Here is a 16,103-nt window from a genome sequence, read left to right on the forward strand (position 1 = left end):
TTATGTTGGCTGACTTTTCTTCTTCCCCTACTGAATTGTAGTTTATCCTTAACCTGTCTTCTGCATTTCTTTGCCATGGACTGGTGACCAATATTCAGGATAATTTGATGAATGGTAATTAGTTATGTTTTGATTGGTTTCAATGATCTGTTCCATTTCTAAACTAGGATATCTGAAAATATAAAGGCTACTTCAAAAAAAAAGACAAAATCGTTATTGAGCAAACTCTTAGTCTTTGAGGACACTGCCCTTCTACACAGCTTCTGTCTCAGGACATAGCAGTAGGATTCTTGAATTCAGCAGAGAAACCTGTAAGGCCATATGATTTTCTTACAGCCTTTTAATGTTGACCTGTTTACTTTTACAGGTAAAAGGTCTTTTTGCCTTTTACCTTAATGGTTTCCTTTAGATAGGTTTGTGCAAAAGCATCTTAATACGCGGTTGTTTCAATAGGAGTATGTAAAGCAAATGTGAACGCACCAAGATAATACATTTGAAATGCCATAGAGAAAAAGGTAGAAACTGATCATGTTGTCTTCCTGATCATCACTGTTTGAACTGTCTCTGACCAGTCCAACTGACTGGAGAAATCCCATCCTGTACTAAGGACGGAAAGCTGTTTTAATTAACATGAACAGAGTAAAATGCAAAGGTGGTTTCTTCCCTGCATCTGGAGGATATTCTTTTGTATTCTTCACACCCTAAAGGTCTTCTGCATTTTGGCATTGCAGCATTTATACTGAAGATGTAGAAATCCTTGTAATACCATATAATTATGCCTCATAAAATCACTTTTGTAGGGGGTGTTTCTACAAGGGTGTGGATAACGATAAATTCGTTAGCAGGAACCTAGTTCTCTGCAAGACAGGGAAGAGAAAGATCTTCAAAGTATATCTGAATATTTTCTCCATAGACAAAACCACATGTGATTCCTGAAATAAAGCAGAGTTAATTCCCTATGCTTGTGCAGAACAGAACCAGCTCACCAGTAAGGTCCATTAGTCACAATTAACAGCTGATAAGTTGGGATGAGACTGTGAGTTTCCATGAACACCAGTCATTGCAGGGACTGGTATTCTCTGCTTGGAGAAAGCTCACAGCACCAGCTCGGCAAGAGTGCAATAGCGCTGGTGCTCATCTATCTGCAACATGATAAAGTGGTTGCTAAATTGCAGCCTGTAGAGAAAAAGTAACATTTTACCTGTTCAAGGGCGAATTGTCTAAATCCTGTTTTCTCAGAAAACAAAAAGAAAAGCATAAAAAAAATTATATGGCCAAACAGAAGCGGGTCTAATTCTTGTTCCCAAGAGCATGTAATGTCAGCCATAATGCTGGTATCCTAATGTTGGAAAGGGATAAGGCAGTGGTGTCATATCCATCCCCATCTGCAGATATCATTCTTTGAATGGAAAGAGTGCTTCAGAAAAGTGGTGCAATTTATTTAAGTCTTCAAAGGTTTTTAAACCTTCGTCTAATGGAGGGTTGTGTGCAGAAGACAGCCTGCTTTCGGCTGGCTAAAGCAATGCGTGGAAATATTTCATGTTATGTTTCCAGGCCTCCTAAAGTACATGGCAGTCACTGCTTAACCTGAAGCTGAGTATCCATTTGATTATCCATTGGTCTTAGGCTTACAATCTACCTTGCCACAAGGTGGGAAGCACAAAGCTCTGACTGTATTTCTCCAGTCTTTTCCTGAGCAAAAGCTGGTGAGGATGGAGGCGTCAGAAGGGAAGAGACAGTGTTCTTTGAGGGAGTGAGGATATTTCCACATCCCTTATCTCGATATTGAGAAATGCTGCTTTCATAAAGCCTTGTTGAGTTTGAAGAATGGACTAATCATGTTAGAAATGACTCTCGGCCTCCTCCACACATAGTTTCTTTGAGGCTGCTTAACTGTGGAAAATCTTTGACTGATCTTTTAATTAAAAGCTCTCTTTTTTTTTTACCAAGGAGTTGAAGCTCTTCTGGCTTTGAAGTGGGCAACTTTTTATAGATAAACATCTCATTATGTTAGAAATTTCTTTCTCTCTCCCCTTCTGTCTCATTTCTTTTCTTGATGTGTCTCATCCTGTGTTGGTAGTTTTAATGATTTCAGCCCAGTTCCTAGCGTCAGCTATTCAGGACAGTGCTAGCTGGCTCCCTTATCGCTATCCTAGGCAGAGCTAAAGCTCTGGATGAGCTGTGGAAACTAAATTGCAGTCCTGTCCCCACCCCCTCATTGAAGCAGGCTGGAAACAACAATAAAACTGGGTTTATTATGTGGTCATCACATTTTAGTAAACAAAAGGCAGTTGTAATACCAATGCAATGCATACTGGTTATTAAGCATTAAGCAAACAATAAAAAAAAGAGAAAGGCCTCTAGCTTTTAAGTTCTGCACTCTGTTTTAGGGGAGGAGGAACAACCTCCTTTCATGTTTCCATTTTTGATCCCTTTTTTCCCCCTCTTTCTGTATTAGCAGGGTTTGAGAATTCATGAGGAAAGAAGTTGTGTTGGCTCAGTCAGCCCTGGCCTTTTGGCCAAGTGTGGGGCAGCATTCCTGAACTGGAGGGTTCAGGTCATGGTTTCCTAATACAAAGCACTCAACAATAGTGCTGTGTAAAGGCTTTTTCTGCTGCTCCATTCCTCTGTAGTGGCTTGCTGCTCCCTCAGTGGTACAAGCTGAAGTGTTTGTGGGAAGGACAGTGAATTAGATCAGGATCTGCTTTTAACAAAGAAAGCGAAAGGGGGGAAAAACATGCAGATATTTTTATAGCCAAATCAGTTCCCTGATTCAATTCACAGCATGGCCTCATGAACGGTTAAATAAACAGGTTGAATAAATTAACCTTCTAATTGTGAAAATGTTGATATTAAGCATTTCCCCACTTAAAATTGTGTTTTGGTTACCGTTTGTGCGTATAGATGTAATGCAGGTAGATTTTGGTAGCTTAGAGGAGTGATCCACAGCACCTGACTTGTCTGGAAGGAGCAGGGTTCTTTTCACTTTTCTTTCCTATTGGATTCTTGGACCAGGAGGTTTTAGGTAACTCTTCTTTATTAACTTCCAGCCACAGGTCAGATGTTAACATTCAGTTGTGACAGCCATTGTATATGCACTGTACACGGAGAAATGTATCTACTTGCTACTCTGTGGTGACCATTATTAACTGAATTTACATGGTTAGATTTCGGGTTGGGGTTTTGTTTTTAATTTCCTGTACTTCTCAAAACACTCAGCACCGGTATTCTATCTAGTATAGTTGTATTTTCCAGAAATGGAAGTACAGCTGTCTTGTCACCACTGTTAACCCAGTAATGACTAAGTGATGAACTTCTGGGCTAGGTGAGCTGGGAAGGCATTTTCTGAGCTGAAAAGCATTATCTGCTTGTCTGCAAGCTAGAATCAAGGGAAATCCTGGGATTCTTACTCCAGCTAGTGGTCATTTATCTCAGGAATAGTCCTAGTACAGCCGTATGAGTTGAGAAATTAGTTTTCTACCTTCACCTCAGAGCAAAACCACTGCTTTTTATGAACAGCACCTTCCTGGCGAAAGTGTTAGTAAACTTCAAGGATGTCCCCCAAAGCAGTTGCTAACCACCTTCTGGACAGCAGAAGCCTCAAAACTAGCAGGTAGGAAAACAAAGGAAACCCCACACTTACCAACCATATCAAACTAAAATCCTTTATTTCGGTGAAACACCAGAGGTTTTGTCTCTGTTCGCTGAAAGATTCATGCTTATGGATATTTTTCTCAGGCGTTTTTTTAACAGTTGTTGTCTAAAAAAGAACAAAACTCAGAGTTTGGCTTAACATTCATTTTGCTGTAGGTATGAGTTGATTCTACCTGATCTCATCTCATTTTGACAGGTGCATAGGCAGGAAATATTCCAGAACAAACAAAATCAGGAAGTGTCATGGTACATAGAAATACCTATAATTTTGATGTGCTAATGTTACAAGTATATAGACTCAAGGCGCTCTTAAGGAATAGAAAAATTATATATTTTTTTAATCATGAGATATGATGGTTGTGGAAATTGTAAAACTGGATAAAAAGAAGCAGCAAGTAGGGGTGACTTTATTTTAAAAAAGGAAAATTCTGGATTTCTGTAACTTCTACCAGATTAATTCTGGGATAATGCTACATATAAAAAGTTTTAGTCATTCTTTTTGGGGGGGTAGACAAGGGGTATAGTTAGCAGGTGACTAAAATTTTTGGCAGGCCCACTGGTATTAACGGTTCCCAAAAAAGCAGGCTTGAGTTTACCCGGGGGACATTCCAGTAAGTGTATGATATAGAGTTTCTCTGAACATTTGCTAGACCATTTGGTTTGGATGTCTCAATGTGTGTTATACCAGGTTGCTCGGTACTCTAGAAATCCAAAGCAGCGCAGTGGTAGATTGCAATTACACATGTAATCTGCACCCGCTTTGGCAGACATGATGTACATTGTTTGGTTATTCCATGGGGTTTTGTATACCTCATTTCAGAGGTGAACGCAGTGGTACCCTCATGATTCTCTTGGTGCCAGAGGCTTATGGCACAGTGAAGCCCCCTGGATGCTGCTTGGACTCTTGAGCAGATTTGAAAGGGAAATCTATGTCTGTGAAAACAAAGACTGGGCATGGTAGCTAAGGATACATACGCATAGTACAGTTCTTGCCTCCGGTTAGTTTTGCCGATGCACTTCACAGATGTATCTTTGAACCTTAGACTTCTGAGCAAAAGTTTCCTCTTACAGTACAACCTGCACTGGTTTTGTACTGGGTACAAAACTGTATTGTATTCAAGGCAGGCATATCCAAGCTTGAGTTTTCATTTGAGACTTAACAAACCTTCAGAAAACCCAAGTAAATAGCGTAAGAGATGTTACTCTGAACTCTTTTGTACAGACACTGGCATGTCTCTCATGGTAAAGAGAATTTAACTACTTCTGTTATTCAGAGAGGAATTGTATGTGAACAGGCCTATAAAGAGGAAAGTAAATTGGCTGAAATTCACAATGAGACTTTGTGAACAGCGTTTTGATCAGATCTCGTCTCATTTACCTTCTGAATGCAACCTTGTTTCCACTATAATAGCATTGAGCTGTGATAATGTTAACTTCAGCTTCAGTTCTTGTTGTGGTGTGCTAAGAGCTTGGAACAACCAGATGCTGAGAAGAGCTGATTTTCTGATTTTTTTCTTTTTTTAATGCTGTTTGCATTTTAACACTTTTTTGGAAGCGTTAAATGTGACTTTCTAGATAAGAAAGAACAAGATGACGGAGTTATTGATCAGGGTGAAACCAACAAGCTGGAAATAAAGTATTTGTGATCTTTAAGAAGTTCCTTAATTATGCAGCAGAGATTCCCTGGGTACCTTTTCTTCTAAAACCACTATATAACTTACTGAAGGGGACAGTGTAAATAGGGCCTTCTGTGGATTCTAAGAGTACTGGACAGTACATTTGTATATTTTTGCTTGTTTTAGATGCTAAAATTTGAACTAAATGGTGATGCTTCAAATATAAGGTCGTCTTTTCTATTGGGTTACATTCCTGCCATGGGAGAGTCTCTTCTAGTGGCCACCCTTCAAAAGAATGTCCTACCAGTAGTTCATCTGCAAATTTAAATTGATGACAAGCAGTCTTGTCATGACTTAGTCTTTGAATTACTAAAATAGTGCCTTTTCTGCTGTGCTTCTTGCACCCCAGATCTCTAGACTCATATCTTCTAATTAAAACAAAATAAGCCAACCTTTACAAAGTCTTCAGGTCTAATGTCAGCAGTCTCTGTAGTCTTAAATTGGGAATTGCTCAGATCAAGATGCTCATTGCTGCTTTTTCTTTGGAACATCTGGTAGTGTAACTTTTCAAATACAGGTATCTGTTGTTCCTAATACTTTGTAATATAATTTTTATTTCTCTTTCTTTGGTCTCTTACTCCTTTCCTCTGTGTCAAATACCAGTACCTGAGTTGCTTCCCTACACTGTCCATAATGATTACACAGACCAAAATCTTTGCATTAGTGTTTTAGCTTTTTCCTCCTGTTGCATATTGTACCTATTCCACAGGGAATGTAGTCAGGCAGTCCAGACAGTCCAACAGGCCATTAAAATTCTTCAGAAAAAAGGATTCATGTTATAATTACTTTTTAGTCTCAGTGTTTGCTAAGGCCTTATTTGAGCAGATGATTCTATATAATTAGTGTTAGATTATCAAAACCACCTTTGTTATTCTGCAGCCATCTCCTTGTCTTTTTTGAAGCTAGGTGGAGTCCAAGTGAACCTTCCCAAACAGTTGCTGACCTGTAAAGGTGTTGGCTGTATGACTAATACTCAGCAAACACACTCATTCAGGAGAACCATGACTGGCTAAGCCTAGTTTTGCTTTGTTCACTGTTGCATAAAGACCAGGTAGCAGAAAGCATTGTCTTTCTGCAGGACAACCCTAAAAGAAATGGAAAATGGTATGCTCTTCCAAGTTGTTGAGGATTATCCAAAGGAGTATCCAACACTGTGGTCACTGAAAAATGCTGACAGCTAACCTGTTCAGCTCATTCCCTTTGTGTATCAAGCAGATCAAGCCATAATAGTTTGTCACAGTATAATATTGTCATTCTTTATCTTGACTTTTACCTAAGCTGATGGTGGACCAGAAGTTTCAGACATTTCACTCTCAAATATGAAGTTCTAAACAGCTTAAGCAGTTTTAAAAATAACAGTAGGTGCTGATCTGTGTCTCTTGGCACCTATATCTCTTTGAAAATCTGGCCTTCTGCATCCAGTCCCACTCTTGTTCTAACCCCTGAGCAGCACTTAGAACTGATTTGGATCTTCTTCATGAGTTGATTTAGTTACGTGCATCTGTTCAGTATTTGTTATCAAGCTGTCTTACTGTTAGCACGCCTGGAGGTTTAAGGAGTATGCCTAGAGGTTTAAGGATAGAAGAATTAAACAATGTGGCAGAACATGTGTAGGGATTTTGCCTCTGTGTAGATATCTGTATGAAAGAGCACAGCAGCACGGGTGAGGGTTGCTGTTGTATCTGCCCTACTTGTCAGCAGTTGTGTTTGCTTTTTCTCATGCCACCATGAAATGTGTCAGTGTGTTTCCTGTTAATTAGGATATCAGAAGATCTCTGGTTAGCAGGGAAGTTGTTTTTTAACTGTTTCATTTGCTTAAAGGAAAAAAAGGGCAGGGAAAAATATGGCATTTCAATGAAGTGGATGTGTGTGCAAAACTCTGAAATCTTTTAATGAAAAAGTACTTTAAGAGAGTCAAATATACAGCAATCCTTCTCCCATGCTGTATAGTCATAATTTCCCAAAGGACATTCCTAGTTCACTCTTAATCAGTCTCAATGTCAATCTCGGGAGCAATGCTGGAGCAGGGTGAAAGTGATCTGCCAAGTCCCCTGGGCTTTCAGTTAAGCTTTGAGCTCTTAGTAGCTTAGCCACTCTTGGAAAATGGATTTTAAGCACCAAGTTAATTAGGTTCTTGAAAACTTTACTCTGAGTTGACAAAAGAAGACAAAATATGGCTATGTGCCTGTAACACCTACTTCTTTATTGTAGGGAATCAAGAGAGAATGTAATGGCTCCAAGCTAATACCATCTTTTCTGATTTGGCTGTGACTAAATTCAGATCAATGATGTCACGAAGTCACATATGAATGCTTTGTGTTAAGTTGATCACTGTGTGGCTGGAAATAACCTAAGTGGTATTTGGGTGCTGGAGTGAGTTTGAAAATGGCACATAAAAGCTGCTATTACTTGCCTCGTAACACCAGCTTGTAAATCTGTTGTGAAAGTCTGACTGTTCAGTTCAATGTCTAGTGCCATTCTAGATGTCTTCAGACATCCCAGTTGTACTCTGTCTGCCTCTCAAGCAGAGGACAGGTCTCCCACAGGTACTGTCAAATCTTTCAGCTCAGTGAAGGTATTTTAAATATACCTAAAGGACATCTGAAATGGCACTAGACATCTGTATTTTGGCTTCCTACGCTAGGTGTCATGAAACAGGTGGGATTAAGGTACATCTGTGACTCAGATTTGTTTTGCATAAGAAACTCCAGGTTGGGTAAAAAAAGTAATAGGAACTTACACGGGCAAGACTGAGCACGTATGAGTGCATGGGTGCATTACCTGTCTCTTGCTGTATGTTACCAATGCTGCTGTGGATCCTCAGCAAGCTCTTGACAAAGCCTGAGTAAGTGCAGTAATGCTGAGTCCAGGATCTACTGAAGTCACAGCCAGAGGATAAGCTGAAAACCAAAACTGGTAAGAAGGACCTATTTCAGCTAAACCACATATGATAGAGCACAGTAAAATTGTATGGGAGGTTTAGTAACTCTTTTTATTTGCTGTACAATCGTGGGCTGTTAATAGTATTCTCCATACTTAACCACTCTGCTAAATGCTTGCAGCCCACCTGATTTATACTAACCTTTCCTTCAAGGTATTGCAGGAATCAATTTTCTATCTGAGGCTTGAGAGTTCTGTTCAGATGGCAAAATTTATTAAAGTATCTTAGCACATGGGAACAGAATTCCAGAACAACAGAAGAATCACAGTGTTTTGTTGGCAGTGAGGCTATGAGTTAGCCCATAATTTCTTGTTGCTGTCTCTATTGTTTCACTATCCCTTTTTGTGGTGGGAGGGATGGCAAAGAGACACAAGACAGTGAAATAGCTGGTCTGTTGCAAATGCAGGAGCTAGAATGAGAGGGATATGACAGTCGTCCTAGAGCAGCACATAATCATGAGAGTACAAACTTGTCTGCAGACAAGAGTTTGCCTTTTTGAAATGTATGACTTTAACATTGCAGTGTGCTATGAATAGCTTGCTTTTATTTCTTGTTATCCTGCCCTTGCAATTCATATAAGGTATCCATTGTTTAAAAACATCACATGCAAGATGCATCTGTCTTCATGTTTTAGTCTTACATGACTGAAATGCTTTCTGAAATGAATCAGTGATCAGCATGCTTAAATTACATAGATAAGGTCTACATGCAGGAGAATTAGTACATACTTAAACTATGGAAGAATTAATTACTAACATGGATTTTTAAATATGTTGAAGAAAATGTGTTTTTATTGTTCTTAGAGTAAGAGTTGACAGGATTAAAATTTAGAAAGAAAGTATAAAATGTAACATTCCCTGTTTAATTTGGTCCCTGGAACAGCAGGAGCCCATGGCATTAACCTTTGTGTTATTAATATGTTGATGGAGGGAAGGATTAAGAAAAGGGCAGGTTATGGGACACAAATGGCACAAAGGCCAGAAGTAAATAATCTTGTATTGACTCCAGTTCCAAAAAATAGATTCAAGGCAGAAGTTAGAACATTTCCAGAGGTGGTTCTGTGGTCAAATGAAGTCACTTCCCAACTGAGATTCTTCCTCTGCTCTAGGATTGGAGAAGCAGCTATTTGAACTGTTAATTATACTTAAGAGTCAAGTAAAATAAATGTCACTTCAAGGCTAGTGCTTTACTGGGAAGACAGTGATAACGTGCTATCTCAGAGCATACGGAGTGTGAAGGCAGATAAACTTACTGAATCTTCATCCCAAAATGTCATGTGTGTCCCCCCTGTGACTATGGTAAAATGTTTGCCACCTACTCATCCTTACCCTGCTAGCACTGTAATGACACTAGCTGTACGACATGGACTTCACTTCTGAACAGCAGTCTACATGTTCCACCTTGGGGGACTGGGAAAGGGTTTCCTCCATTCCATAGTCCCTTTCCTTCTGGTTGTGGATGCTCCTATGGGAGCTGATGTGGCAGGTGCTGAGAGCTTACATAGATCATTATGTGGAAAAACTGAAGAGTAATCCTGATCCTTCCTTCTGTGAAAAACATTGTAGCTGTGCTAAAAATGGGATTAAAATGGCTAAAGATCATTGTGAGGGGTCAACTTTTATCTCATTGAAGTCCCACTTTGTTTCTGACACCAGCGGAAAGTCAGCGAGTGTTTCCTGGCAGAAAGTGGCGGAAACAAAGCTGCACAGCAGGCTGCCAGCCAGGAGCTCCAGGGTCCTAATCCTTACTGACTTACTGTGACCTTGGGTGAGGCATTTCATTTCTCTCTGCTTCCCTGTCCTGTAACCTAGAGTTAACAATTATGTGTTTTAGAGGATTTGAGTCAAATAGCTGTTAATTTTAAAGCACTTTAAAAAATTATAAGCTCTATATACATGTTTAAGGTTTAATCCCTCACACCTGAATAGTATGGCTGATACTGAAAATAGAGGAGTTCTTACTGGGCGCCAAGGCCAGGAACATGATGATGAGGTGACCTCAGACTGAGCAAAACAGACTTTCAGGCAATAACTCTTAGTGGAGTAATTCAGGAGTAATTCCCAGTTCCTCTGAAGCGGGGGAATGCAAGCTGAGCTCATTGGCAGAGTGGATGTGGGACTGGGAGAATGGGAGGTTAGGTATGGTGCAAATGGAATGAGAAATACACTGTTGGTCAGAGGTAGCCTGAGCTTGGATATGTGGGACAGTGGGAAAGAGGTTGTGCTCAAAGTTGGCAAGAAAATAGTTAAGGTAACAGGTTGGGCAGGGTGGATGAACAGTGAAAACAGGAATGACTTGTGGTAGCACCATTTTTACCAAGCAGAAAAGTATTTAATGGTTTGAGTTTTTTTTCCAGAATGTCTCCTTTGAGATGCAGGGCTGATTGTTTTTCTCTTCCCTGCTCAAAACAAGCAGCACTTTCTAGGAAGTGAAGTTCTACGTGATTCCAGCCACTTTAAGCAGCAGCATAAATCAACCCTGGATAGGGTTCTGCAGCTTGGCAGGCACATGTCTGTCTGGAGTCTCCCATAGCCCATAACCAGTGTGGGGTGCCGAGCTAATCAGGTCACCAGGGTGACATGTACAGCCCTAAATGCAGTTCGTGCTTAGTGGGTGCCTCGGGCTGTGGGGCTGGCAGTTTCGTTTATAATTGCTGCACTGCTGAATTTCAAGGTCATTCAGAGGGGGAGTTGCCCATAAAATAGACTTTAAACTAGTGCTTATACTTGCTTTGGTGCTTTGTAATCAACATACATATGCATTCAAAACTATTTCTTTTCTGGGCTCCCTGTGGCTTTTTAGTATTGCATGGTATTGTTTTGGAGAGTGGGGAGAAGAAAATACATAAACACTTCTATGTCATGAAAAAAAACAGGTTGGTTAATGGTTATTGATGGATAGCAAATGCTTTGTGATTTATTACAGAACAAGTCAGCAGAGCATGGAGTCTTACAAAACACATGGGACAGGTTGAGTAAGCTCGGAGCCTGCACTGTTTGGCAAGCTGGTGAAGTACAGATAATCCCAGTTAAATATGCTTAATTGTTATCCTTACGTATATGTCTTCCATTGCTCAGGATCATGTTGCAGTTGTCATCTGGTGGTGATTAGAAGCACACTAGCATTGCTACATTTCTCTTAGGAAAAGGTGGTCTTCTCAGTGCCATGTAGTTTGTACCAGTGTGTAGTAGCATCATTATTTCTTGTATATAATACTTCCCCGTCAGCACTACCACATGCTTACATAACACTACCCAGTCATGTGGTGACCAGATGACAGTCATGTCATTGCACTAGTTTGGGCATTGCAAAAAAAAAAAAAAGATATTCGGGCACTTGCTTTGTCATAAAATTTTATTAGAACAGTAGAAAACCCCTTCAGATTGAATAAAAGTCCAGGACATAACAGAAGAATTGAAATCCACCCCTTAGGCTCCATCAAAGAACATCTGTGGCCATTTATAATAGGCATTTTACATCTTAAATCTGTAGTATGATTATGGCTTGCGTGAGTACAGCTGCTTTACTCTGAACACTTACCCTACTGTATGTTCAAGAGACACATTCAAACAAGGCCTTGTTCTCTCTTGCCTGGACACCTGGGAATCCCCACGTGAACCTCTGCCTCTGAGCAAGAAGGAGCTGTGCTGACCTGGTATTACTTTGCTGAAAGCAACGCATCACATCGTGGTCCATTGAATTTCCCTGTTGTCCTTCAGCTTATGGCATTAGCTGCATTGACACTAAAAGCTTTGCTCGTCTGCTGAGCTCGGTGTGAATGTGGTTTACAGGTGCCGGATCCTGGCAGTTGAGAGCCCTCGGTTTAAGAAATGGGATGAGCAGTGAGCCGGGGGCCTCCAGACCTGAGAACTCATTTCACTTGTCAGATCTGGAGTTGCACCAGCAGCCGTTTGAGTTGGAGCGGAAAAACTCCCATCTCCGCTTGCGTTGCACTTTTTGCTGGGGAGCAGGAGCTGCCTTGATAGGTTGGTGCCTCCAGCTGTAGATGACTAAATGAAGCTGTGTGGGCTGCTCGCTGTCCGGCCAGACTGTCCCTGCTATCTCTTCCCATAAACACTGGAGCCTTTGTCTCTGGCCTTATCGTGCCCCTGCTGTCACAGAGCCCTTTCTGTGCTCTCCTCCCAGCACAGCGCCTCTGTGTTCAGGGGTCTTTTCTTCAGCTGCTCTTTGTCTCCGGGTGTTTATTGTGCCTGCTGCGGAGTGTGTTTGTTTGGGAAAGAGGAGGAGGGGCTCCTGTTTGTGTGGGGTTTATAAACCTAGTGCATTCTTCAAAAGAGATGCTGAGCAAACTGGGTGTTGTTAATATTAACCCCTCACTGCCCTGCATTACTGAGAGAGATTGCCTCAATGTGTGGAAAATGCTTTGGGAGGGTTATGAAGTTGCTTGCTGTGTAAGACAGTAGCCATGAAGTTGTGCAGCAGGGAGTCTGGTCCCCCTTTGGTCTTAACTACCCTTTGATTTTCTGTGAATGCTGCACATGTGTATCAGCAAAGAGAGCCTCCCAAACATGGGGAGATGTAATTGATTCTAGGATTTCCCCCCAGAGTTCTTCTGGAACTTGTTTTTATTGCAAACACTGGCGCACTAGCCCTTTCTGTTTGCATAACTGGCCCTTGCATCCTGTTTACATGGCTACATCAGACAGTATCTCTTCATTGTACCATATCCCCAAACTTTATGGCTCTGTACTTTAGGACTTTTCCTTTCAAGTAAGGTCCTGAAAACAGGAATTTCTCAAATTCATATATGCCACTTGTAGTGGCATATAATACCTCCCCTTTGAATGAGCTTCTTTTCTTTAACTGGCTTGTTAATACTTTCATGGTTAGGATGGCTCTTATTGTTTCTTCAGTACCCATGGTCCTATAGTCCGAGAGCTTTGGAAGATGAAGATCAGCAACTCAGAAACTTTATTTCCCTTGTGATCGTATAATGCTTTGCATTAAGTTGGTTGGGGGGGAAAAAACCACAAACCAACAACAACCAAACAGAACAACATCAACTTTCTAACCTCCTTTTGTTCTTCTTCTGTAAGAGGATGGGAATTTACAACATGAAAAATCTCTTGTCCATCTCTGCAAGAAGCTGCAGCAACACAGTTGTCTTAGTGTTAGAAGTGCCAGGAGAGTTTTATATTTCACTGAATCTGCGGTCAGTATAAATGTTTCGGACCTTTTTTATGATTACCTGCATAAACTGAGCATAATGCAAATACATTAGTTTTATGTACGATAAAATACTGATGTGTGATAAAAATACTTCTTTTTTCAAAGACCTTTTCTTAAGTTACTGAACTTTTCCTCAGAAATTAATAGGTTTAAATTCAGCATTTCACAAAGTTGTGTAAAGAATTTTTATTTTTGAATAATTAATATCCTGGATTGGGGGTTGCAGTTCATGTATTGCATGTATTATTACACTGGGAAAAAGTTCAGCAGATTGTGTTCCTTTGCAGGGGGCGGGAGAGGAAGAAGCACAAAATAATACAAGCCTTTGAAACGTGAATCCACACACTCAGTCATGACTAAACCTATTGAAACACTCAGGTGTTTTTTCCAAGACTGTTCTAGGCTCTACCATTGTTGTCATGTGACTTGTTTTCTTTATGAACTAACTCAATTTGCCTCATCTCTTTCTCTTCAAGGAGCAGTTTCAGCTGCAAAGCGCACAGGGATTCCAGCACCCCGGGAAATATCATCATCTGTATCCAGAGAGAGAGCCGTATTGCGTGGTCAAGCCAATACTAGGAAAACACAACCCAGCCCCACCTCTTCTGGTACACCGACTCCTACCAAACATGTGCGTCCCACTAGCAAGTCCAAGCAAGAGAATGAAACTGGTGACAAGGCTGTTCTGGAATCTCAGGTTAAAGAACTCCTGGCAGAAGCAAAAACAAAAGATTCCGAAATTACCAAACTCCGTTGTGAATTGAAGAAATGCAAAGAAAAAGGGTCACTTAACGCTGAAGGAATGGGTGCTTCCAACCAAAATTTAGAAACAGTATCACCTATTGACGTAGATCCGTTAATACGGACCCTTCAGGAAAAAAACAGGACTTTTCAAAAAGAGCTTGCTAGCCTGGGAGAAGAAAATCGTGTTTTGAAAGAGAAATTGCTTTATCTAGAGAACTCTCCTCTCTCAGACACAACAACAAGCAGTGGAGGTGACAGCAGCCTCCCAACCCCAACTACCCAAGAATCCAGTTTTGGAAGCCCATCAAAAAATGTGTCAAGAGGTGAAATGGATGAACACAGGCAGCATGTGAATGGGGGTGCACTGCGCAATTCAGGTTCTTCCAGCAGTGATGTAACTAAAGCTTCCTTGTCACCTGATGCATCTGATTTTGAACATATAGCAGATGTACCTTCCAGGCCAGCATCCTCCAACAGCAACCACTTCAAAGGTTCCAAATGCTCCACTACAGGAAGTTCTCCAAACAATATTAGTGACCTTTCTGTTGCATCTCTTACAGAGAGAATACAAAAAATGGAGGAGAATCACCACAGCACAGCAGAAGAATTACAAGCTACTTTGCAGGAGCTGTCAGATCAACAGCAAATGGTGCAGGAGCTGACAGCAGAAAATGAGAAGCTAGTGGAAGAGAAAGCTCTCCTGGAGACTTCCTTTTGCCAACATAGAGATAGAGCAGAACAGCTGAGCCAAGAAAATGAAAAACTAATGACTCTCCTCCAAGAGCGATCCAAGAATGAAGAAAGCAGAGCTCAGGAGGGGAAGGTCCTTGAACTGGAACAGAAATGTGCAGAAGTTCTTGAAAAAGCACAATTTGAAAGAGAGAAATTGCTCAACATTCAGCAACAGTTAACCAGCAGCCTGCGAAGCTTAGAAAGGGAGCATCAAGATGCCCAGCAGGTGATTAAAAGCCTGAGAGAAGAAAATGAGAAGTTGCTTAAACTTCTAGAAGTGGAGCAGCAGAGCAACAGCACAGTGACAAAAACTCTGGAGGACTATAAAATTGCCTTAGAAGGTCTAAAAATTGAGAATGGCTCTCTCAAAACTCAGTTAGAGAGTGAGAAACAAAAGGCCGCAGAAATCAATGCAATGGGATGTACTACTGACAACTCTGAGGTGCAAGAGATGCTGAAAGTAGCCCATGCAGAAAAGGATCAGCTAGAAGCTTCCTGCACTGAGCTTAAACAAGAGCTGCTGAAGGCAAACAGTGAACTGAAGCACATTCAGGGTCTGCTATCTAAGGTAAAGTACTAACAGGTGTAAAATATAATGGTTGTTTATCTGTCCTTCCATAAATAGATAATGGTTGGTCTTTAGATTGTTATTGAGCCACTGATTATAAGTTTCCAGAATTTAAATTGCATCAATTAGTTTTGAATGGAAGCTGGGGTTGTATGATACTGTTTCTGGTGCTATATGCATATTTTCTCAGGAATAACTGTTAGTATAGCTGTGTTTATAAATTCAAAACTAATTTCCTCTAATATCTTCTGCAGAATTTACTATTTTGTAAATAGAATTGTGTTTATCAAAATTGGAGCAAGAGAACAGGTCAATAAAAAATTACTTTGATATCATGTGAACAAATATTAGTGAAAATCACTTCGTAATCCAGATAGAGAAGGGCATGAGTAGTTAGCAGCAACTAGTAAATTCTGAATAATTAATCATAATTAATTAGTAGTGAACTATAGGTGTCATTGGTCATGAGAACAGAAGGACATGAGCTAATGCTCAGAGAAGCTGATATTAACAGCAGCATGACTAATGATGCATGGTCAACCTCCAGATGAGATTCTTTTCATAAAACTAAAATATTTTTACAAAACTGAGAAGTATT

At 40.5% G+C, this 16,103-nt stretch overlaps 1 protein-coding gene across 1 annotated transcript in view; it reads left to right on the forward strand.

Annotated features, from left to right (window-relative positions):
• SPECC1 (sperm antigen with calponin homology and coiled-coil domains 1) overlaps window positions 1-16,103 on the forward strand; it is a 73,802-nt gene that overhangs the window by 19,874 nt on the left and 37,825 nt on the right. Inside the window, exon 3 of the mRNA XM_059829187.1 lies at window positions 13,938-15,505. Within this exon, the coding sequence (XP_059685170.1) occupies window positions 13,938-15,505 (1,568 nt within the window). The remainder of the gene's footprint in view (window positions 1-13,937; window positions 15,506-16,103) is intronic.

The sequence above is a fragment of the Gavia stellata genome, chromosome 25, assembly GCF_030936135.1.
Source record: "Gavia stellata isolate bGavSte3 chromosome 25, bGavSte3.hap2, whole genome shotgun sequence".
Lineage (NCBI taxonomy): Eukaryota > Metazoa > Chordata > Aves > Gaviiformes > Gaviidae > Gavia > Gavia stellata.